This window comes from Caretta caretta, chromosome 1 (assembly GCF_965140235.1).
Source record: "Caretta caretta isolate rCarCar2 chromosome 1, rCarCar1.hap1, whole genome shotgun sequence".
NCBI classification, from domain to species: domain Eukaryota; kingdom Metazoa; phylum Chordata; order Testudines; family Cheloniidae; genus Caretta; species Caretta caretta.
Window position 1 is genome coordinate 281,912,123 of NC_134206.1, and position 24,427 is coordinate 281,936,549.

Genomic DNA, 24,427 nt, shown 5'->3' on the forward strand with positions numbered 1-24,427 from the left:
TAGACATAGGATTCGTTTTAGCCATGGAAGCCTTTTTTTGAATAAAGAACAGGGGAAGGTGAAGAAAGCTACATACAGTGTACTTTGGACTACAATTAATGGGCTCAAATATTTGAAAGGATCCATCAGTTTTGTGCCTCAGTTTTTGGGTGCCCAACATGAGTGACTTTGGCCTGATTGTCAGAAGTGTTGAGCAAGCCTTCCAAGATATATCAATGGTTTTTTAAAAGTTAACAAAACAAAATAGTTAACATACACAAACCTAAATTAATGTTGTAGTATGCATCAGGGAAGTCTTATTTGTTTTCGGATCTTTTGCATAACCAAGCACATCCAGTGAAACATTAGTGTTTAACAAACAATAATAGCAAAGACGGATGGTCTATTCTTAATTTGTACCTCTGTGCCAACCTACTGCAGGTTTTTCATAACTTTGTGTGACAATGTCTTAGAGATGCTATGCTACCTAGGCACAAATAGATGAGTTAAAGATGCAATGCCAGGCTTAAATTTGAATTTTCTTGATTTTGTGGTACCTTGATTAGATTTTTAACTTAGTACTGAATGTCATGTTTCTTTCACATAATATATTGCTGCAAAAATAACTTAGTTTAAATATATTGGTAATTGTGAGTTCATAACTGTCCTATACACCCTTTCTCCACAAGAATTTTCAGTACAATAGTGCATAATGAACTATACACATAGCGTAATTTTTGTAGATAATCCTTCTACATGTAATTTTTAGAACATGCAAATTATTATAAAATATATGTAAATAATATTTAACACATTTGTACTGTCTTTTTCTAATATAAAGAATTAAAAAAGAAATTCCCAGTGCTGAAAATAAACTTGTGAACAACATGTTCACAGTTTTCTGGTTGCAAATTGAATTCTCTACTCAGTTTAATAAGAACTGCCACAACTTGACATATCCATAATGCAATAAAATAGCTACACAGTCATTGTAATGACTATAAAGAAATAACTACAATGATGTGCTGGAGGCGACTGTGATGGAGTCTACTCACCGCAGCGGCCATCACGGGGATTAGCTCCACCAGCTGGAGTGCCCTCTCCAGGTGGTGCATCTCCCATCAATGTCTCCGCCTGCAGGCCTGCCTCAGTCCAAGTACCACAGCATTCTCTTCATGACTTGGCTTTCCAGCCGTTTCACCATCTGTTCCCCCCCCCCCTTCCCGGGTGGGGAGTGTCTTAGTTCAACAGTCCAGCTACTTCTCCAGTTGTGGGGGGGGGGGGGGGGAGAAGGGATAGACCTGGCTCCGCCCACTACTCTTCTCAGAGCTTTCAGCCAGCAAATCCCAGTAGTCAGCCAGGAGCTCTCTCTTGTTCCCCCAGTACCTACCAGCAACTGCTCTGCCAAACGTGATACCCTTTCTGCAGCTTTCTAGTCCTCACTCCTCGGGCTCCCCAAAGCATCTGACTGTCTCTGGTTCTGCAGCTCCTTTTATGTAAGCCCACCAGCCCCTGATTGGCTGCTCCCTGCCCAGCCACCCTAAGTGCTTTTAATCCCTTCCTTTCTGGTGTGGGGTGAACACCCCATCAGGGGGACCCTTGGGGCTTGTTAGGAGTCCCTTCTTAAAATCCTGTTACCAAATGTATGGTATGTGTTCAACCCCCTCTTTACCATAGAATACTTTTCTCCCTGTGGTAGAGAAAATCTGATGGCACTAAGTGTTTTCCAAAACATTCATGAGACGTCTCCTATGAGGTCTTAATTGTCTTCCCCACACTTCAAACCACACAATTAAAAAACTATATTATATGAGCGGTTTAATTAGTATCCTTTTCAGGAACAAAATATACGGTTTCCAGAAAATGTAATTAATACTGTGTCACTCTCTTTGGCAGGGAGATTTTGCTTTTTCTGGGATTCTGGCTAAGAGAAAGCATTTTTTATACTTAGGATGACAAATTGATAGGCTGCCAGATCCTTCCCTCCACTGTTGAGTGTGTGTGCCCTCCTCTGTGCCCAAGCACCAGTGGGTATATTCTGTTACAGCTGGCTCTTCAGCTGAGGTTGTAGCAACTCACACTTTTGATTGAGGTCTCTGGTTCAGTCCTTGGCACGTCAGCCAAGATGGTAGTCATCATGTAACTTGGGGCTTGCCCTGGATTAGAACTGCTGTAAACCTCAGCTGTCTGTGACAAGCTTTCTTTTATTAGAGGAAGGATGTAACCTGATCGTGAGTGTGTGCTACGGCTCCCCCTCTGTGCCTGATCTGCAGAGAATATGTGTCTCTTATAGCCCCTTTTAAGCTCTGTAGGTCCCCAGTTCAGTCCCTTGCCTGAGAGCCAAGATGACGCCTGTTAGACATGCATCCTAACACATGATGTACAGAACATTTTAAAGAGGTGATATCAATCAACATTTTACTAGGATAACATGGGTTAATCATTATTTCCTTAAGCGAAAATTTTTTGTTTGAGTACAAATGCTTCTTTTTAGTCATGCTTTGTGTAACGAGCTTTTAGTTTATATTTTCCACTCACTCAGAGCTACATAAGGAGTAATGCATTCTGGAACCAGATTTTCAATAGTACCAACCCTGAGCATTCAAAAATTAAGGGTCAGGCTCCCCAAAATTGAGGTGGCTTATAAAGTGAGATTTCAAAAAAAAAAAAACAATAAACATGGGTTCTTTTTATTTATCTTGTGGTTTCTGAGTCTTCAGGGTGCACTTGTGCCACGTTTTCTAGCCTGTCTCCACAACTATGTGGGCTAGAAACTTTTTAAAAAAAGAATGAAAGCTGAGATTTTATGTAAATCACAGGACTCTAGGGGATGGGCTTTTAATGAAAAGAACAAATATTGTGAGATTTGCAATAAATTTGCACTAGTTGAGAACATTGGATCTTTGCCTTGTCCCACTATTGCCTTGTCACATCTTCTTCCCATTTCTATTGTATGTCACCAATAAGGCATTACTTCTAATTACTCATATTTGCCACCCATGTAGAACAATGAATGTCTTTGAATGACATGAGCCAATGGAACATGTGTTGCAAGATGTGGGTGAAACAGGAGGAAGTGAGCCTAGGACCTTTGTGCTTTCTCCAGTGCTGACACTCACACTTGGGAGGGGTTCCCCATAAATATCCACAAAACGAACTTATTTACTCTCCTTCTAATTCCTCCTTAAAAACTCTCCTCTGCCATGAAGCCTATAAAATACTTGGCAAGGATTAGAATGCTGGAGTACTAAAACAGTTGATCAATATTGTCTCATTGTTTCCTTGCACTCCCTTGTCTGCCTGTCTCCATCTGTTGCCTCTTGTCTTATACTTAGATTATAAGCTCTTTAAGGCATCGATGACTTTTTGTTTGGTGTTTGTACAGCACCTAGCACAATGCGGTCCTCATCCATAGCCAGGGCTACGAGGTGTTATGGTAATACAAATAATTAATAATAAGTTCACTTTGATTTCCCTATATTTGTTGTCTCTGTGTATTAGAACAGTTTTGGAACTCAATAGGTCTTCTTCAGCACTGTTTGCATGATGGGGTCAGATCTATCCACCCTTAGTCACGCTGACCAGAACCTCATGAGTGTCCCATTGACCTCAGTGGAATGGCAACTATGCAGAAAGTTGAAAGCTGAACAAAGTCCTAAGTTATTTTCTAAATACAGTCAAAATGGCAGGCCCATAAAAGTTAGATTTCAGAAATACCATGTAAGAGTGTGTGTAAAGTCCCAAAATGTGATTAGAAAGTATCATTCAAAATAATAGCCCAGAATTCTGGTGTCAAGGAAGAGAAAAAAAAATCAAGAAATGAGTTTAATGTCACTTACAGAAGGGGTAATAAGAACACTTAATCCAACCTAAACTGGCCAATCAAGGGGGCCAGAATGGATCGAAAAAGAAAGACAGGGAGGGAGAAACCTACATCAAGCTGTGGGAGTTATGACAGCTGAATTCAATACAGTTATTACTGAGAGTACAGGAAGCACTGTCATATTCATTATTATTAGGGGAACTCTGGTAGGCTTTGTTGCGCAGCTTATTCATGTATTGTTTACTTATGTTGCTCCTAGGAGAGTGTTATCTGTAGGCAATTACAGGAATCTGTTCATGAATATATTTTTAAGAGTTTTTCAAGGTCATTTAGCATTTGAGATGGGTGCTCATTTATGTAGTGTAAAATAATAAACATTTGTTTATATTTACATGTAATTTTTGTTATTATCGTCATCAAATTTTTAAACTAAACATTTAATCGTCAAATTAAGGGGAAAAACACCCTAATAAAAATCCCACAGGGACTGTCCAGCAGCTGAAAGGGATTTTTTTTTAAAAGGGCAACCCACCCACTTTGCCCTTTCTACTTTCCCCTCCCCAGTTCTAGGACTTATCTTTTTCCCTTTTACCTTCTCCCTCCCTAATCTCTCCTTCCTTTAGTTCTATAAGGCCCTTGTCGCCAGAACCACTCGCAACACATTTTTGTTTACATAGTGTTCAATACAGAATTTAGGAGGAGGGGCTGGGATTCTCTAATGTAAAGAAAATGAACGCTAATATACATCAGTTACTGTAAGGACAAGAGCTTTGCTGGCCTGTAGAGAGGGACCAAGAGGGAAAACGATGAGAGAAAGGAAAGCAATGAATAAAAAGCTGTCTGGAAAACTTTTCAAAAGCAATTTCCCTTTCATCAGTTTGACAGTGCCATTTTCTTTCCTTTTGGTTTCTTCTTCCTTCTCTTTCGTTTAAATGTTGGGATTTTTCTATTTAAAATGAAGGAAGTAAAAAGCTAGGATGGAGTCTTTGTTGCTTGTAAATAGTTTGAAATTTCTGCATACAGGAGACAATTCAAAGCAGAAGTATTACAGTGGCCAATCAGTATAGAGAGATTTACATACAGTACAGTTATTCAGAAACTGTTCTGTGATTATGCAAATCAGACACTCACAACCAGAGTGCAGGGATTTGCATTACTGAGAAAAAAATCTCTACAGTCGCGCCTCAGTAACCTTATAGCATCTCTGCACTTTAATTGTATGAGTCACTGTAATAAAATGACTCCAATCATTTTATCCACAGTAGAATGAATGATGAGACATCTTCCTGAACATTCTGCATGTCCTCAGATGTTCAGACTCTTTGTACACAACATGGGGGACAGCCCACTGTTCTTTTTTAGGGGAATAGATATCAGTGATAGGCCAGGGTTTGAGCCTCTATTGGTAGGAATTGTAACAAGGTTTTTAAATTTTGTATTAACTAAGCTTATAACAGCAATAGTGTAATTGGTCCCCTCTCTTTTTCTTGGCAATAATTTTATTCCCTCACTGTGGTAAGCTCCTTGGCCTTTGGTAGGAATGGAGTTTTTGTGTTCTAAAATGTCACTTAAATCCACGCACCCCACGCTGGAATTTTGTAAAGAGTAAGGTGAAATTTAACATTTTGGACTGGAATCTTGGCTGGTTCGTTAAGAGCCGGCTGATATTAACATTTCTGCTTTAAAACATTGTCTTTGTTCTTATTTAGGTCTGCACATGACATTAAGCATGTTAATGTTCTACAGCTTAAGTGTTCTACAAAATGCACCATTTTAAAAGATTTTTGATTCCCTTTTAATCCACATTAAAATAAATTATGCATTTTTTACTGAAAAATACTGTAAGGAAAAGTATTTTTCAGGCGTGTTTCACCGATCATTAAAGGGAGGCTACATTTTTGTGGCTGCCATCATGCAAGCCACAAATTAATGGCCTTTTACAAAATATCCATGACTTGACATTTTAGGACTTGTGTGTGTAGGTAGGGAGATGTGACTGTAAACAATTTAGTCCACACACACAGTTTTTGTACCAGTATAACTGTATTAGGTACGGGTGCAATGTTTACCTATATAGTTATGCTGGTACAGCCCCATGCCCTAGCAGCCAAAACCATGTCTCTCACTCCGTGTTTCCTGCTCACATTCAATAGCTCTCTTGCAGTCACCCTACAGTGCTCTGTGCCCCTGGCTGTCTTTTGTTTGGGTGCTGTGCTGCCCTCCACCATTGGTGGCCTGCATCTAGCCCTCCTTCTGCAGGATCTGACCGGTCTTAGATGTGCTCGGAGAAGGCCTACAGGTTTAGGCCCTGCTAGCAAGATAGGTGTTCCCCTGCCTAATTTAAAAATCCTGCTCCAGGGCCTCTAGAGCTGCAGTTTGAGTTATCACTCTGAGTAAGCATTTTGGCTGGTTTGAAAATGTCACCTGATGGAAGCACAGGAGTTAGCCAGCACCTGAGCTGAGATCTGGAAAATACCAGTGGTGCTTACATGATGGACGTAGACATAGATCTGTTCGTTTGAGTGCCTAAATCCCTTTAAAAAGCTAGCTGTTAGCCTCTCTGTGCCTTAACTGCCCATCTACAACATGGGGATAATAGTGCTTTTCTCCCTCACAGGAGTGTTGGGAGGACAAATACATTAAAGATTGAGGAACTCAGACGATCGTGATGGGGGCCCATATCAATGCGTAATATAGCTTGGTTGCATTAAGTTTCTCGTGAAGCCCCTCTGCACTATGCAACCCTCTTTTGGGGAGTGGCAGCGGGGATATACTGGGAGCGCTACAGAGCTCGCTTGATGCTGTGTTGGTGGAGAACGAGAGAGCGGTAAAGTGCCAGGAGGCAGTGTGGAGATGCAATGAAGGTCCTGACTTTTTAAGGACCAGGGGTTTCTGTTCCAAAAAGAATGATCTGGTGAAACTTTGTGAAGGAACATTGTGATGTTTTCTGTCTCCATGCACAGATGTTTCCAGGTAGGGGAATTATCTAAAGGATAGGTAATACACATGGAAATGACCAAGCTGGTCATCTGATCCACTTCCAGCACAGCAGCATGCAGGAATATAGATAGTTGGCTTAACCAAATTCTTTTGAGGCTTGGCAGGAATACTAGTATTGTGCATCCAATACAGGCCTTTTTTCCTCCATTTTTAAATTATAAATACATAACAGTATTTCTCTAAGAGTTAACGCAGGTAGCAAGAACAAGTCATGTTGAAACTGTCAAGGTACAGACTCATGTCACTTTCAGTATACTATGAAATAGTGCATGAAACATGTAGGATTTAAAAAAAAAATTCCAGAAAGTAATTTCAGAGACTAATCGTAGGTTATCCTCCTTCATCCATAATGCTGTGCACCATGGGAGCTTTTTATTCAAACAAAAGGCAAATTCTTGATATTAGGCTTTCCGGTTGTTTTCATTGTTATTTTAGAAAGGAAAGATGCGCTGCATTTCAAGTTCATCTCTGTCTACGGACTCCATTCCCAGACCTGCAAACTACAGAATTTCGCATAGTACAAATCATTCATGACCTTAGTCATATTAACATCAAAGCTGAAAAATAAAGGTATAGCCCATATAAAATTCTAGTCTGCCTCATTTAGAGAACACCCTGAACTATAAATTAAACAATAAAGATGCTCCCATGTTACCATTTTCCTAAATGCTTTTTTCTTTTTCTTGTTGCTCCTAGTAGTTTTGTTTTCCCGACGATATTATCAGACAATTCTGCCTGAATGTGGTCCATGTTGGACTGTGCAGATTACCAAACTAATGACATGCAGCCTTCTTGCCATTGTAACACCTCTATTCTTACAAGTGGGAATTTGGAGTGATGGACCAAAGCTGTTTGCTATCAATTTAGCAAAAATTGCATCTGCCAGATTGCCAAGATCCATTTCAGAGACAAAAATCGATTAATATTCTGATTTGTTACCTGTCATTATTGGTCACACCATATTATACCTTTCCACAAGTTATAAACTCTAGGGAAAAAACCTATTCTGTTAAATGTAATGTTTTTCCAAATATATTTTTAATTTGCTTGTACTGTCTACTTGCTAATTTTTTAAGAGCATGGACATTGCTATGATAGCTGCTATTTAAAAAAAACCTTAACTCATTTTGGAGTTTAGTAAAGTATCAAAATAACCTATTTGCGTTGCTGTGTGAAATTTTTTAAATGAAAAGGAATTTTATAATTATTTGCAATATCACCTCAGTTCTAATAATATTCTATTAATTGTACTTTATTTTCAGTTTTCAGAAACTAAGTATGATTATTTATCATTATTAATAATATATAATTATATGTAGTAGAGAGGCTTGGTCATATAATAAAGTTTCAGAAAATATATAACTATATAGTTAACATTTTGGAAACTGAAAATAAAATTAACCAAGTGTCAGCATTCCTGGTACATTAACCTGATTTGCTGAAAGGCCCACAAATGTGGTTTTAATATTTTTTAGTTAAACTGTCGAAATATTTTCTAAAAAAGATCTAGAATATTAGCAGTAGTTTTTTACCATTAGAGTGTCTATCCAACCATATTTTACTTACATGGAATTTTATTCAGTTCATTCATAAACTTCTCCTTTAACTTTGAAAATGCATCTTCTTTTCCACCTCCTGCTCCAGGACTGGCTGGTTCTGTGACATTAATTGGCAGTGAAGCTGCAATGGTGGTGGCTGGTGGTGCAGCCAGGGCCTCGTGACGACTTTCACTCACCATTTTCGTTCCCAGGGAAACAGCTACTGGAAAAATAGAAACAAAAGAAAATATTTAAATGGTTAAAATGTTTCTCATATCAACAGGTCTCAAAGAGACAGGACATCAATTGATACTCCAGCACACTGGGTAAATATCACATCATTAACATATTGCTTCTTGTTGGTTCATACAATATTTATTAGACTACAGGGAAGGGTCTTTTCCAGAGGTAATATCAGCTGTAGTTATTACCTTATGATCCTTCTCCAACACTGCTGAGTTTTGAACTGTTTAATCTGTTAGATACTCACAGTTGCTATAACCCTATTGCTTAGATTTAGCTTTTTGCCCTTTCATTTTGAAAGTGTAAGTAAATTCGCTGACAGCAGTTCAAGATAAACAAACACTATATTGTATTTACAGAATTGTGTGTGTTGTTAGGAGGTGAGAAGAGTCAGAGCCAAGATGTTTATGTAAAATAAATCAAGAAATTATAATCATATAAGCAAAACATCTCCAAGCTTTCTTGCAAAACCAGTAATCTACTGTTGTACCTAGTTAAGCAGAATTGTACATTATGCAGAAATTGGTTAGCATCCATTCCTGATCCTCACTTTTTGAAAGTAACTTCCTTTCTAGTAATTTCCTCTGACATTTGCTACAGACAATAATCCCCTAAATTATGCACTTGTTTCACCGGTGTATTGATGGACTATGTCTATGAAGTAGTTAACTGAAGCCAGATTGAAGCAACCGCAGTGTTGACACACATATGCTCCCACATTAACATACTTTTAATGTAATGTTTATTTGATGTGCATTTTGCAAAACCTTTACTTGTGCTATAGGATAAAGCAGACTTGTTATGGGGCCCGCATGGCACAATTTTAGTGTTACCAGAAGTTGAAGTGTTTGCCTTGGTTTTGAACAGTGTTCTGATGTACCACTGTGTCCTAAATATCATTGACTTGACTAATCATCCTTCATTTTTTATTTCAGAAAACCAGAGAGAGAAGGGATTTGAGAGATAACAATCATTCATTATTGCTCTGAGTATACAATTGCTCTCACAGTCCCAAAAGGAGCTTAGCCTACAGCCATCCGTAGAGAAATTTAAATAACCACCAAATGAACAAAATGAGACACATGAAAATGAAATGAGCAAAAAACGTCTACATAGCAAATTCATGAATCAAGACCCACATCTTTCTCACCTTCTCACCTTTCTCACCTTACATCACGGGCCTCTTCAAGTTATTCAGGTAATAAGGATTGGCTCTTTGTTTCTTTAACTTTACTTCTATAAGCCCTGATTCAGGAAGTCACTTCAATACAAGTCTAACTTTAAGCATGAGTAATCCCATTGAAATTGCTGGGACTACTTGCACATTTAAAACATGGACATGCATTTAAGTGCCCTCCTAAGCCACAATCTAGCATTTCCAGTCTATGAAACGGATGGGACCAAAACATGGAATTTGTCTTGATGTGCAGAAGTAACTTAGGCCTGGATGCAAAAAAGGAGTTAGGCATTGTGATGCTGAGCATCACAGTGCCTAACTTCTAGGTGCCTAGAAAAATCATTGGGATTCACAAAGCCAGAGTTAGGCACGTAGGTTCCTGTACAATAAATGGACAGAGATAGGAGCCTTAGATGGTGATCTACAAAAGTCAGTGCACTACGCAGGATGCTGTCTAAGCTAGCCAATGAGCAATGCTGATCAGAGAGATGTGTGTAAGCCCCATCCTTCTCATGGAGATGGGGGCCTAATTCCAAACTGCAGAGGAGCACCTTTCTCTGCTAGCAATTCTCAAGTGTAAACCTTCTCCTGGTGTTAGGCCCCTATGCCATGTTTGCACGAGGCTGAGGAGGACGAGGACTTCTTCCCTCATAACATTTAGCCCAGTGCTTAGGGTACTCAGCTGGGATGTTGGAGACCCCCACTTCAATTCCCGCCCTCCCCACCCCGCTTGAGGGGAGAAGGGAGTTATCTGCAGATCTCCCACCTTTTGGATGAGTGCTCTAACCATTGGGCTATGGGATATTCTGATGTGGGACTCCCTTAACCTCTCCTGCTGAAGCTGCTGCACTCTGGATAAATAATTAAGAGTCATTGGAGTAGGAAGACTAGATCCTGGGTCTCCCATATCCTGGGTCAGAGCTCCAACCACCAGTCTATAAAGTCACTTGTGTTTATGTTTGTGCGTTTGTTCTTATTCTCTCTCTCACACACACACACACACACCCACTCCCCTGAGACTGAAGATGTGTTTGTTACATGCTGTGTGCAGTAGCTGGTTTCTGTTAGTCTGTTTTTTGTTTTGTTACTGGCGGTTTCTTTGTTTTAGGGCATTGTTGGGTCTCCCCCTTTGCCATAGGTGAAGGTTCTCCATGGGGCCCACTTCAGATGGGTTTAGCGATTTGACCCTCAAGCAAGGGATTTTGGGTGTCTCTGCTCTCTCTTGCACTGGGGAGGATATGTTGCTGAGTGTAGGTAAGGTTATTGGCTGTGCTAATATAAAGTCTGCCTCTCAAATGAGCAAATCTATAGTGATTTTCCTGAGCCAGGAACAGTTTGTGAACTGTTTGGTACCGGAGGTACTTTGGGTGAAGGAGTCTTTTGTTCATGTTTTCCCCTTGTTTACTCCTGCTGCTAAAGTAGTTTTTTCCAAAGTCCTACACGTCCTTCACAATGAGATGCTAATGTCTGCTCTCTCCCATAATGGGAAGGCAGTTTCTGCGGTTAGGGTGTTTCTATGTGGATGCAAGAACCCAAATGTGAGGCATCTTATGTCATTCTGGCACCAGGTTTATGGGGCTCTCAATAACCCCGAATAGTCCTTGAACCCGTTTTTAAAGTACCACATAGAAAGGGTGGATTATACAATATTTGCTACCTCTGAAAACATGAAATGTTTCTTGTTTGGTGGCCCTGGTCATTTGAAGGGTTCCTGCCCACTGCTGGCTAGAAGGTCTCTGGTAAGAATGTGAGACCCAGGAATAGTGGGAAAGGGGCTGGGACATCAAGGGAGCAGCAGGAAACAGCCTGCAACTGTATTGCCAGATTCTATCTATCTATCTCCCCCCTTGCCATATATGGTCTGCTGTTGAACAGGGAGCAGTTCCTCCCTTTCTCCAAGGAAACCTCTACTGTGACTCAATCACTTGTATCTGGACAGAAGCAAGTTTGGAGGCTGAGGAGCCCCTCCCTGTGGAGGAAGCAGAGACAGGTTCTAGAGATGGAGGTGAAGAACAAACCAATGAGACATTTATCCGAGATTATTTCTAAAAGAGCTAAGATGTTGGAAACCTCTGAGCTGCTGGCAGTGGCTGAGAATGGAGCTGCATGCCCTAAAAAGGAGCACAGTGTTGTGATAGGTTGTAACTCCATGTGTGGATCTCCCAGTGGGGTACCGCCTTCCTCAAGCCCCCAATTCTGCATGCTGCAGTGATGATGCTGGGTCCCAGCCTGGGGCTGCGCTGCCCCCCACTCTTGGGAAAACAGATATGTCAGCATGCTCCTTTATGAATAATGAGAATGTTACAATAGTAGCGTAATGTTCTTCTGAGCTGGTGAAGTTTGAGGGAGAGGAAGAAGAAGATGAGGATCTCTCTGACTCTTCACTGGCTCCTAATGTTCCAGCCAGTCAGCTTTATAGAAAGGGTGAGTATAGCATGAAGGAGATTAGTAACTTTTTGGATAGTGCTAAAGAGATGTGAGGAATTGACATTGAGGCCTATTTCCCTGATTTAGAGTGCTGTGTTCATTCAGCTCTGTTGTGGGGTTTGCATCGGAGTCTGGTGATATTGCCCAGCAAAGAGTCCTTGGCTGAGAGCCTGTGGCCATCTTGCCAAGCAGCAAGAGTCTACAACTGGCAGTAGGGGAAACTGGGTCCTCCTGCTCCACCAGGTTGCAAAGCAGGGCCCTGTGACTAGTAGTTTGGATATGTAGCCTGCGGGGCAGATGCCACAAAGCCTACTCTCTGGGTCACTTCCTATCATGGCCTCTGCCCCTCCAAAGTCAAAGTGGAGTCAGCTTATGGACTCTACAAGGGGGGCTTCTCCATGACCATGGTCTGGAGGCTCCTCTCTGTCAGTCGTGGCACACTGTTCCCGGTCTCCATGAGGGCCTCTGGCAGCTCGGCAGCAGGGTCTGGGGTCCAGGTGGTGAGGAATTCCTGCAGTGCCTCTGAGGAGCTACAAGCCTAGGGCTGCTCCCTTGCGTGGTCTGCCCTGACTGAGCTGGGATGCTTCCTTTTGAGCTCTGCCTCAGTTGTGAGCATGCCCAGCAGGTGTGGCTTAGCAGGCTATCTGGGCCCAGAGCTGCTCGTTAACCCCTTTTTTCTCTGGTATGGGGCTTATGAACCCCAGCACAAGCACAAAGAGGGATACCTTGGCTGACTGTAGGAAACAGTTCCATCTCAGAAAGTTGTTGAGCAAAGTGAGGAAGTGTGTGGGGATTGTTCAAAATATATAGGCCTCTCCATGGCTCATTTTGTTCAAAGTATTTCCACTTTCCATTGTTTCTCTCTGCTGCTTGGCTCTCTCCTTCTAGTCTATGGTGCTGCTCAACGTTGGCACTCTAAATATTAATGGATGCTGGGATGGCCATAAAAGGACACAACTCTTTGAATTTCTTGGACAAAAACAAGCTGATGTCCTTTTGCAAGATATGCGTTTGGACCCTGATAATCAGGGAAAGTGGTTGAAGGAACAGGAAGCTTTCTTGAGCCAATGTCACTGTTGGGGTGGCTGTTCTCTTTTCCCAGGGTGCAGTGGCACAGATCATCTCTGTGAAGGAGACTGTGCAGGGTTGGCTCCTTCAGGTGAGAACACGTACTGGCACTTTCGTTTTTAATCTTTTTACTGTGCATGTCTGGACTGACATCTTTTCTCCTTTCCCATACCATAGTTGACTGTGACCCTGATATTATTGTCCTGGGAGGAAATTTCAGTTGCACTGTAGATTATGTTTTAGACAGGAACCATGAGCAGAGAACTGTAGTGTCTACTGCAGACCTTTGGGCTTGTAGATGTTTGGAGGTTCTCTTACCCCACTCTTAGGCAGTACTCTTGGCTGAAGGCTACTCCCAATATGGTCGCAGGGGGCTAGACGGGATCACTTTTATAACATGAAGACCAGCATGAATATGTATGTTCAGTCTTTCATGTATTCCACTCATTTGTCTGATCATCGTTTTGTCTCTGTCAGTGTGTTTCTCCTTGTTCCTGCCTGTGCTGCCCACTGGTGCTTTATTACTAAATCACTACAGGACTTGAATTTCACCCAGATGTTTGCTGTGTTTTTGGAGTGTTGGAGGTAGCACAAGGCCTTGTACGAGTCCCTGAGGCAGTGGTGGGATGTCAGAAAGGTCCAGATTCAACTGTTCTGCCAGCAGTATACCCATGCTGCCATGCGGTCTTTGCATCAGGCCATCAGTGCCCTGGAATGAGACATCTTGGGCTCTCATGGCAACCTTGACGTGGGAAACCAGGTGCAGATTCACCAACGCTTAATTGAGGACTACCAGCTCCTGAGGTGCTTGTTGGAAGAGAAGGTGCAAAGGAGCCCTAGTTCAGGCCCATTTTACTCAGCTGCATAAAATTGATGCTCCTACAATGTTCTTTTTCGGGTTGGAGAAAGAATCTATGGGCTGTCAGCAGATTTTTGCCTACAACTGGTGGGTGGTCATCTGATGGCTGACCCTGGTGAGAGCTGGAAAGCAGCTGTTTCTTTTTACAGCACTGTGTACTCACCTGATGCCTGTGATGTGCTGGCAATAGAGGAGCTGGATCAGGGGTTACCCCGTCTGACTGGTGAGGAACAGCAGTTCCTGGACACCCTTCTGTCACTGCAGGAGCTCTCTGTTGCAGTCCAGCAGCTCTCTACAGGCAAGGCCACAAATATAGATGGGCTGCAATCTGAATTTTACAAGCTGTCATAAATATAAAGGGAAGGGTAACAACCTTCCTGTATACAGTACTATAAAATCCCTCCTGGCCAGAGGCACAAAATCCTTTTACCTGTAAAGGGCTAAGAAGCTCAGGTAACCTGGCTGGCACCTGACCAAAACGACCAATAAGGGGACAAGATACTTTTAAATCTGGGGTGGGGTTGGGGGTGGGGGAGAAAGGTTTTGGTTTGTCTGTTCTGTGTGATTGCCGGACACAGATCAAGGAAGCAAGCAATCCAACTCCATTAGAATTAGTAAGTACTAGCAAGGGAATGCATTAGCTTGTTTTTGTTTTGGCTTGTGATTTTCTCTGTGCTGAGAGGAAGGTGTATTCCTGGTTTTCTTTTTGTAACTTTAAAGTTTGGCCCAGAGGGAAATCCGCTGTGTTTTTGAATCTGATTGCCCTGTAAGATTATCTTCCATTCTAATTTTATAGAGGTGCTTCTTTTACCTTTTTTCTTCCTAATAAAGTTCTGTTTCTTTTAGAATCTGATTGAGGTTTTTTTTAGTGTCCTAAAAAAACCCAAGGTTGGTCTGTGCTCATCTTGTTTATTCTCAAGCCTCCCCAGGAAAGGGGATGTGGGGACTTGGGGGAATATTAGGGGGGAGTAGGAACTCCAAGTGGTCCTTTCCCTGAGTTTGCCTAAATCACTTGATGGTGGCAGCGTTACCTAATCCAAGGTACAAGGGAGAATTTGTGCCTTGGGGAGTTTTTAACCTAAGCTGTAGAAATAAGCTTCGGGTGTCTCTCATGCGGGTCCCCACATCTGTACTCTAGAGTTCAGAATGGGGAGGGAACCCTGACACAAGCATTTCTAGTGTCTCATCAGTCCTGACTTTTTTTCTAGTGGTGCTGGAGTGTATCCAGGAGAAAGAATTGCTCCTCAGTGGCTGCAGGGCAGTGATCTCAAAAAAAGGGGCCTCTGTGATTCATGGAACTGGAGACCTATTTCTCTTCTCTGATTATAAGATTTTATCCAGGGCCTTAGCTAACTGACTGAAGGACTATCTGGACTCTTTGATGCACCCCTATCAAATATATTGTATTCCTAAACACTGTATTTTTGATAATTTGTTTTTAATGGGTGATGTATTACTATTACCAACCTTTGTAATCTGGATCTGGGGCTTATTTCAATGGACCAGGAGAAGGCCTTTGACAGAATTAACCATAGCTTTCTTTTATAAATGATAGAAGCTTTTGGGATTGGACCAGAGTTCTCTTCATACATTTCTTTATTTGTACCATAATGTTATTTTCCTAAAAAACTAAAGGGGGTCTTAGGCTGAACTTCCCAGTTCACAGAGGCATTTGTCAGTGGTGTCCTCTGGGATGCTGTATGCTTTTAGTTTGGAGCCACTCCTGCACCTCCTCATAAACTGTTTGACTGGCCTTTCGCTGCAAGTTTTCCTCATAGTTTTCCTTAGATGATTTAACTGGGAATTGGTCCTGCTTCGAGCAGGGGGTTGGACTAGATGACCTTCAGGGGTCCCTTCCAACCCTGATATTCTATGATTCTATGATTCTATGATTCATGTCTGAGTGACGTGCAGGCACTGTGTGCTTGTTTACAAGCATAAGAACAGGCATCATCTGCCTGCATTACTGGGCTCAGAGCAATTCAGTCTTACTGGGCTCTTGGCAGTGTAGTGGTCCCCCTTTGTTGCCCCAACAATTGCCATAGGGCACCTCTAGGACTAACACGTTAAGAGTCTTTTTTTGGATCTGAGCAATGTATGCTAAGAAACTAGGAGGCGGCCAAGGAGAAGGTGCAAGAAATGGTGCTGGTTCCTTCCAGGGCTCTTTTTGGGGACAGGTTTTTGATTGCCAACAACACTGTGGCCTCAATGTTGTGGCTCCCGCTAATGTGTCTGGGACCGTCCCTCCTCCCCCCCAGGCTTTTGGGACAGGATTCAGAGGCATATTAACCATTTTTTTTAAAGAGTTCCCATTGGTTGTGCCCTGCTTTGCTGTTCCTGTCATTAGATGAAGGAGGCCAGAGGCTCACTGATTTAGTCAGCACGGTGGCAGCTTTTTGCCTCTAGTCTGTTTGCCATTTGCTGTACTCTGACTCCCTGCTGGCCTGGAAGTCCCTTGCTTTTTCTCTCCTCCATTGTGCTGGGGGGATGGACTTTGACTCTCACCTATTTTTACTGCACCTGGTCAGTTACAGAGTCTAGATTTGCTTCAATTCTATAATGGTCTCTAATGCCTGGTGACTTCTGCGAAGTGTGCAGCCTGAGCAGATGTTTTCCAGTTTATGGTTCTTGGAAGAGCTGCTGTTTTTTAACCCACGTTTTCCTGATGAAGTGCTCTCCTCCAGGAGCCTGTTGTCTGCCTTTATGTAGGGGTTGGCCAAGCTCTCCTACCTGATTATTCCTAGTTGGTCAAGCTGGAAGTTGGCAACAACACTTGCTGTTCAGACCAGAATCCGGTCTGTGCATTTTTTTGGACAAGATCCTCACTGAATTCCAGGGGTTGCTTCGGCAACAGAGTGCTCAGTAGGGCAGTAAGTTTTTTCAAAGATTGCAGAGAATGAATCCTGTATTCCCGCCCTAGCTGTCTCCCCTTCTGTGGATGAGATCCTTGTGCAACCAGGCAGATTGTTGGTACTGGACAGATTTGGTGAATGTTCCTTTTGCAACCATAACCAAGAAGCAACTCTGTAATATATGAGGAAAAGTGCAGTATTATGCCACCCTCTCTGATTTTCCTGATTCAGCCTGTAGGATGCCTCTGTCTCTGGGTTGGATTACGTTGTACAAACCTCTTCCTAAGCGCTTTAGTGACTTGTAGCAACCAATCATACTGTGCACCATATTACCCCTGAGGTGTTTGCACAGTATCCCTTTTGCTTGGTTCCAGACACCCCTGTTTGATTCCTCTTTTTGGTTTTTTTGCAGCAGTTTTCAGTGGTTTGGGATGAGTTTTCTCCAAGCCCCTGTTTGTTCTGGGAGTGAGACAGTGCTCTCATTTGGCTGGTTTCCGGGTCAGGCAAAACTAGCCCTTTTGAAATCTCACCAGAACATAGTAGCTGGGGTTATGGGGTGTGATGTGCTAGAGCTGTTCGATGTGCACCAACTGTGGCCCAGCTATGGATTGATTATACTTTGCATAAACTGACATGTAACCTGGACACTTTTCGGGTGACTTGGTATTAACAGTATTTTGAGTGAACTCAGTGATGATGCTTTAGTGTTGCATGATAAATGTTCACTTAAGTAAACTATGTTTTACTTTTTTTATGAATATCTTTTGTGCGTATATATTGTAATTTTATAACATTTTAAAATAGTTTTTAACGTGATTTTATGTGAATAAAGGTGTTTTTCATATCATCTCTCTCTCCCACTCCCTCCCCCAGTGAGCACTCACCCACTATGTGGGAGACCCAGAATCCAATCCCCCTGCTCCAATGACTGTATTTATCCACAGTGCAACAGCTTCAGCAGGAGAGACTGAGGGTGCCCCACAACAGACTATCCCAGAGCCCACTGGTTAGAGCGCTCATCTGAGAGCTGGCAGCTAAATTTCCATGCAGCAGCCTATTTACCGCGATGCTGGTGCTCAAGGAACACGCCTGGGTACCTGCCATGGCTGGGGGAGGGGCGCCTTCCCCCAACCCCAAACTAGCCCGGCCTCCAACCTGCCGTGGCTGGGGCGCCCCTCCCCCGGCCCCAACTCTGCTGCGGTGTGGCCAACACGGTCAGAGAGGCCCGGACCTAGCCACGACTGGGCTGGGGCCAGGGGAGGGGCGCCTATCCTCCAGCCCCAGAGCTGCTGTGGCACAGAGAAGCCCCTCTTCCCCCCAGCCCAGGTGCTGCTGTGGGGAGAAAGCCGAGGGGAGTTCTCTCTCTCCACCGTAGACCCTGAGCACCCTCCTGTACCCCAACCTGTCATCCCTGGCCCCACCCTAGAACCCGCACCCCCAGCCGGAGCCCTCACACCCCCTGGACCCCAATCCTCTGTCCCAGCCCTGAGCCCCTCATCCCCGGCCCCACCCCAGAGCCCACACTCCCAGACAGAGCCCTCACACCCCTGCACCCCAACCCTCTGCCCCAACCCTCACACACTCTGAATCCCTCGGCCTCACCCCCACCACACAAATTTTGTTATGTGCACCAATATGGAGGTGACGTGTCACACATCACAAAATTCATTCCGCACATGGGTGGGAAAAATTAGAGGGAACACTGGTTGGCAGATACCTGTTCAGATCCTTTCTTCCCCCTGAGGCAGAGCAGGGACTTGAACGGGTGGGGGTATCTTCCACATCTCAGGTGATTACACTGAGCACTCGGCGAAAAGTTATGAGGGAGGTCCTCCTCTTCCCTCCCTCAGCTGTTCTGTGTAAGTTTTCCTGAGGGGTCCGATCCAGTAGGCATGCCCCAGCAAGTCCCTACCAGATCAGGTCCCGCATGGTTGTTTGGTGACCAAATGCTTGTTTCTCCTTGGTTTCTCCATGGTTCTGGGGCTTAGGCAAGAGATACACATCTGAATGCCTAGAGGGAGTCAGCAGTATACATGAACCCAATGCACAGCTACAGACTAGGGACCGAATGGCTAGGCAGCAGTTCTGCGGAAAAGGATCTAGGGGTGAGAGTGGACGAGAAGCTGGATATGAGTCAGCAGTGTGCCCTTGTTGCCAAGAAGGCCAATGGCATTTTGGGATGTATAAGTAGGGGCATAGCGAGCAGATCGAGGGACGTGATCGTCCCCCTCTATTCGACATTGGTGAGGCCTCATCTGGAGTATTGTGTCCAGTTTTGGGCCCCACACTACAAGAAGGATATGGATAAATTGGAGAGAGTCCAGCGAAGGGCAACAAAAATGATTAAGGGTCTGGAACACATGACTTATGAGGAGAGGCTGAGGGAACTGGGATTGTTTAGTCTGCAGAAGAGAAGAATGAGGGGGGATTTGATAGCTGCTTTCAACTACCTGAGAGGTAGTTCCAGAGAGGATGGTTCTAGACTATTCTCAGTGGTGGAAGAGGACAGGACAAGGAGTAATGGTCTCAAGTTGCAGTGGGGGAGGTTTAGGTTGGATATTAGGAAAAACTTTTTCACTAGGAGGGTGGTGAAACACTGGAATGCGTTGCCTAGGGAGGTGGTGGAATCTCCTTCCTTAGAAGTTTTTAAGGTCAGGCTTGACAAAGCCTTGGCTGGGATGATTTAATTGGGGATGGGTCCTGCTTTTGAGCAGGGGGTTGGACTAGATGACCTCCTGAGGTCCCTTCCAACCCTGATATTCTATGATTCTATGACCAGGGGCAGAAACATGGGCTTCTAGGGAAATTTTACTGAAAAAACAACAACCACCAGTGAATTTAAGTGAGTGAATTTAGGCACCTACAGGTTTCAGTGGGAGTTGTGTGCATCGCAGTGGAGCCTACAACAGGGAGTGAGGCGCCTAATTCCTTTTGTGCAAATAGGCCTCAGTGGCTATGCAGCCATGTCACTGATGCAGGACTGAGTGCCCCTGTGTTCCTTGTCCTGCTCTTTGCTTTTTACATTGTTCTCTGCATTCTGCATCTGCCCTGTGAAGTTTCCAGCCTAACAGAAAAGGATGATGACATTGATGCACCAGGGGTTATATGATATAGCTTTGTCTAATAGTTCATTGCTTATGTTATTTGCAAACATGAATCTATTTACCTGCTGCTTATAATGGTGTGGGGGGAGTTCAATAGTGGCTTGATCCAAAGCACACTAAAGTCAATGGAAATATTTGTATTGGTTTCAGTGGACTTTGGATCAGGTTTTATGACTGTAACTCTCCGCAATCACTGCCCACAATTACATTAGGGCAAAATGAAAATTGCAGCATTTGTGCCCAGCGCTAAAAAACATGCCAGCTATTTCAGACTAGAAGGATCTCTCTCCATATGCTCTGATGAATGCCAAACACTATGAAACAAAACATGCAGAGCTGTTAGCTCTATATTTTAGTGTTATTTTACGTTATAGCATTTTGTCAATGAATGTCAGTTAAATCAGAAGCAGAGTCTATGATATATCATAATTAAATTAAAATTACATTGCTTAATTGTAATATATTGCTTAATTATTTCAGGCCTGGCAGTTGAATATTCTGGCTTGTAATGGAAGACACAATTTCCAGTGATGACTTTCAGCTAATTAAAAATTAAGGCAAATGTTGTAATTTATTTACTTATAATTTTGGAGTCACATTTTAAAAAAAATGTACTGGAAGAGCAAATTTGAAATGTTTCTTAAAAAAAAAGTAAGAAAAAATAATGAAACAAGTAGATTCCTCTGATCTCTAGGAACAGTCCTCTCTAGATTCATAGTGCAGTTAGAGGTCACTATATCTAATGAGGCATGCACAAATGCTCTGAGACTTGCCATAAAGCCTTCCACCTTTACACACCAAAGACAGTTGTATTTCTAAAACATGTGTACAGGCCTAAAAGGAAAAAAAATCGTGATCCAGAAAAGTTCCCTGCAATACATTTCAAGCTTCTGAACAGCACATATGTGCACAGAGATGGCACCCAATGGCTGCCATTATCATATTACTATTCTATTTCACGGTGATGGTATAAACACTGTGGTGGCATTCTTATAGAACATAGAGTCTGAATGATTAGTGTACTGTTCTTTTGTAAAATAAAAGTTACTTTAATACTACAGTGTGTTTGTGAAGGTAAAGCTTTATACAATAAGAGCATACTTGCCATTTATGAAGTGACAGCCATAGACACAAGCACAAAAAATAATCAAAACTAAATTTAGGTTAAGAAATAAGTAGCTATGGAATGTGGTTATGATTCCCATTGCAGCATTATTACAGTTTTATTCTATGATTATACTGACCTATATACTACATATGGATTTACAGTTATCAGAAAAAGTGCAGTCTCCTTGTGTTATATTCTAATGCATTTGCCAAACAGTGTAATACTGTCAACATTGCGTGTTTTGAAATACCCAACAGACAATTGTTATCCTTATGTATCCTGATCCCTTTGTGTATCACTATTACTATCCACACATGTTAGTGCTGAGTTTATTAGAAGTCATATTTAAAGCCTAAATATAAAACAAAGAACCAAACAAGCCGACAGAGAATGTAAAAGTGATATTGGGAGCTCTTATTAAGGAAAATTGTTCTCTTCTATATAGAAATTTGCAGGAATTGGAAACTAATTCTGGGGAGATGATTATCTGAACCACGGAGAATGCTGGAATTTACGGCCCCAATCTCCACTATGCATGAATAATCACTAGAGAATGGACATTCCATTAGTGTCAACTCGGTTTCTTCCTAACTCTTCCTCTGAAGAAGGTACATACCTTTTTAGGGCAGGTATGACACTGTTAATTCTTTAGTATCTGAACAGTCTACAACCACACAAATCTGAAAATCTTGGGGATTCATCAGAGGAAAGGGTTTTTTTTAATGGAGGCATCTGCCTCTGCCCAGCTGTCCCTGTGCAGGATTCCTTCAGAAGTCCAGCTGCAAGGAGATCCCTTCGAACCCATCTCAAAGGGTCATAATGAGAAGCGGGAGGCAGTGGAAATTTTTATAGACAGAGTTGATGTAACCTATGGGGGGAGAGGGGGTTTAAACCCATGACTTAACTTTGCATCCTCCCCATCCATAGGACTGGAGAGTTGGAGAAGGGGGAATATGCTGCAGAGGTAGCACTGCCCCCTTTCAAACACATGCACACTGAAGCTGAAATCGGGACATCACACAGGGAAATGGAAGGAGCATGGGGCCATTTGGATAGAGGCTGACCTCATTAGAATTCTGCTTGACCAGCTCTAAAGTGTTCTTGAAAAGAAACCTGAACTACTTCTAACAGTTAGGTGAAATCTTTGTTGTTCTTTCAAGACGTGCCAATTAGAGATGTGTGAAATGCTCACAGTGAAACCCCCCCAAGCAGGTGAAACTTGTCAGTTTCAGGTTTCATTGAGAGTGAAACTCACCAAAGTACATCACCTTTTGGCATTCCTTCAGGATGTGCAGGCTAGAGTCTAAATCAGTCAAGTTTCTATGGTTTTCTGCTCTATACATTATGGGCATATCAGGTCCCAGAATGGCGTACAGTATGGGTCCAGCACAGCAGCAGCAAAAGGATCTGGTGGAGCACCTCTAGCCCTGTTGTCAAAGAATTGGCGCCATCCCTTCAAGGCAGAGGATCTATTCAGCACCCCAAACATGTTCACCATAATAATTACATTCAGCTTTGAACATAATTACAAAACACATTCTAGGAAAAAACCCCACTAAGATAAAACTAAATACTTGGCAAGTAAAAATTACGTTAGTTGCTCTATCATTTTCTGTTTACAGCTATATCCTGTAGCACAATGAAGGTGAGAGACAACATTATTAACCTTCAGTGACAGTAGGGCCAGGATAAGTATGTACTGGGAATGGAAAAAGGTTTCACATTATACTGAAAATGTACCAAATTCCATTAGTTTTTTCTTTAAATGAAGTGAATTCATCATGAACAAAATGGAAGCATTAGCAGTGTGTCTAAAGATATCTGAAATAAATGATCTCTTCCCAGGTTTAAATATTCTGGTGTTAATAATACATTTCTTCCTCATTCATCTCCCCATTAATGAAATAGCCTCTTTTACTAGCTTCAGTAACTCACATTTATTTTAAAAAGACAAGCTCCAAAAAGAGCTTTTCTAAGCATTTTGTAAAGATAGGCTTGTAACTATGTTTTCAGAAGAATGGACAGGTCATGATAAAGATGTTATATCAAAACAGCCATTTCAACACCACCACAGAGCCTTCAAATACAAACTGTATTTACTACGGTTTTAAAGAATGTACAGGAAATGGCCAGTGTTTCTTGTGAAAAAGGCAACATGATGGAGGTGGAATTTAAATCTCCCTGGGACCTATGCTGCCCTTTATGTGGAAGGAATGTGTATGCGAACAATTATGGGCATTATCTGCATATATAATAGATCCTGTCAAATTAACTTGATATCTTTTTTGATGAGAATACAAGTTTGGTTGACAAAGGTAATAGTGCGGATGTAATAGACAGACTTCTGTAGGGTGTTTGACTTGGTACCACATGACATTTTGAGTAAAAAACTAGAATATAAAATTAACATGGCATACATTAAAAGGACAAAAAATTGGCTAACAGCTAGATCTCAAAATGTAACTGTAAACAGGGAATTATCATCGAATGGGTCTGTTTCCACTGGGGTCCTGCAGGAATCAGTTCTTGGTCCTGCGCCATTTAACATCTTTATTAATGAGGTGGAAGAAAACATAAAATCATCACTGATAAAGTTTGAAGATAACACAAAAATTGAGGGAGTGGTAAATAATGAAGAGGATAGGTCACTGATTCAGAGCGATGTAGATCACTTGGTAAACTGGGCATAAACAAACAATGTATGTTTTAATATGGCTAAATGGATACATCTGTCAACAAAGAACATAGGCCATACTTAAAGGATGGAGAATTCTATCCTGGGAAGCAGCAACTCTGAAAAGGACTTGGGGGCAGTAACATTCCAGGGTGAAATCCAGACCAGTGAGGTGCTAGGCAGTGTTCCCTCTAATTTTTTACATCCATGTGCGGAATGAATTTTGTTATGTGCACCAATATGGAGGTGATGTGTGACACATCACCTTCATATTGGTGCACATAACAAAATTCATGTGGTGTGGGTTTGGGTGCCGGGGGTGGGGGTGGGGGAGGGGAAGAGGGCTCTGGCTGGAGGTGCAGGCTCTAGGGTGGGACTGGGGATGAGAGGTTCGGGGTGTGGGAGGGGGCTCAGGGCTGGGGCAGAGGGTTGGGGTGCAGTGGATGCAGGCTCTGGGGTGGGGCTGGGGATGAGGGGTTTGGGGTGCAGGCTGCCTCAGGGCTGCGGTGGGGAGAGAGGACTCCCCCCAGCCCTCTCTCGCCAAGTGGCCGCAGAAGCTTGCGGCTGGGAGAGAG

General features: G+C 42.6%; 1 protein-coding gene across 7 annotated transcripts in view; it reads right to left on the reverse strand.

Moving 5' to 3' along the window:
- Positions 1-24,427, reverse strand: part of SYT1 (synaptotagmin 1) — a 519,707-nt gene that overhangs the window by 176,347 nt on the left and 318,933 nt on the right. For 5 of the 7 annotated variants that reach the window (XM_075124345.1, XM_075124343.1, XM_075124339.1 and 2 more), the window contains one exon: positions 8,369-8,563. In XM_075124345.1, the coding sequence (XP_074980446.1) occupies positions 8,369-8,540 (172 nt within the window). In that variant the 5' untranslated portion in view covers positions 8,541-8,563. The remainder of the gene's footprint in view (positions 1-8,368; positions 8,564-24,427) is intronic. The other 2 variants (XM_075124344.1, XM_075124340.1) reach the window with 1 other exon arrangement.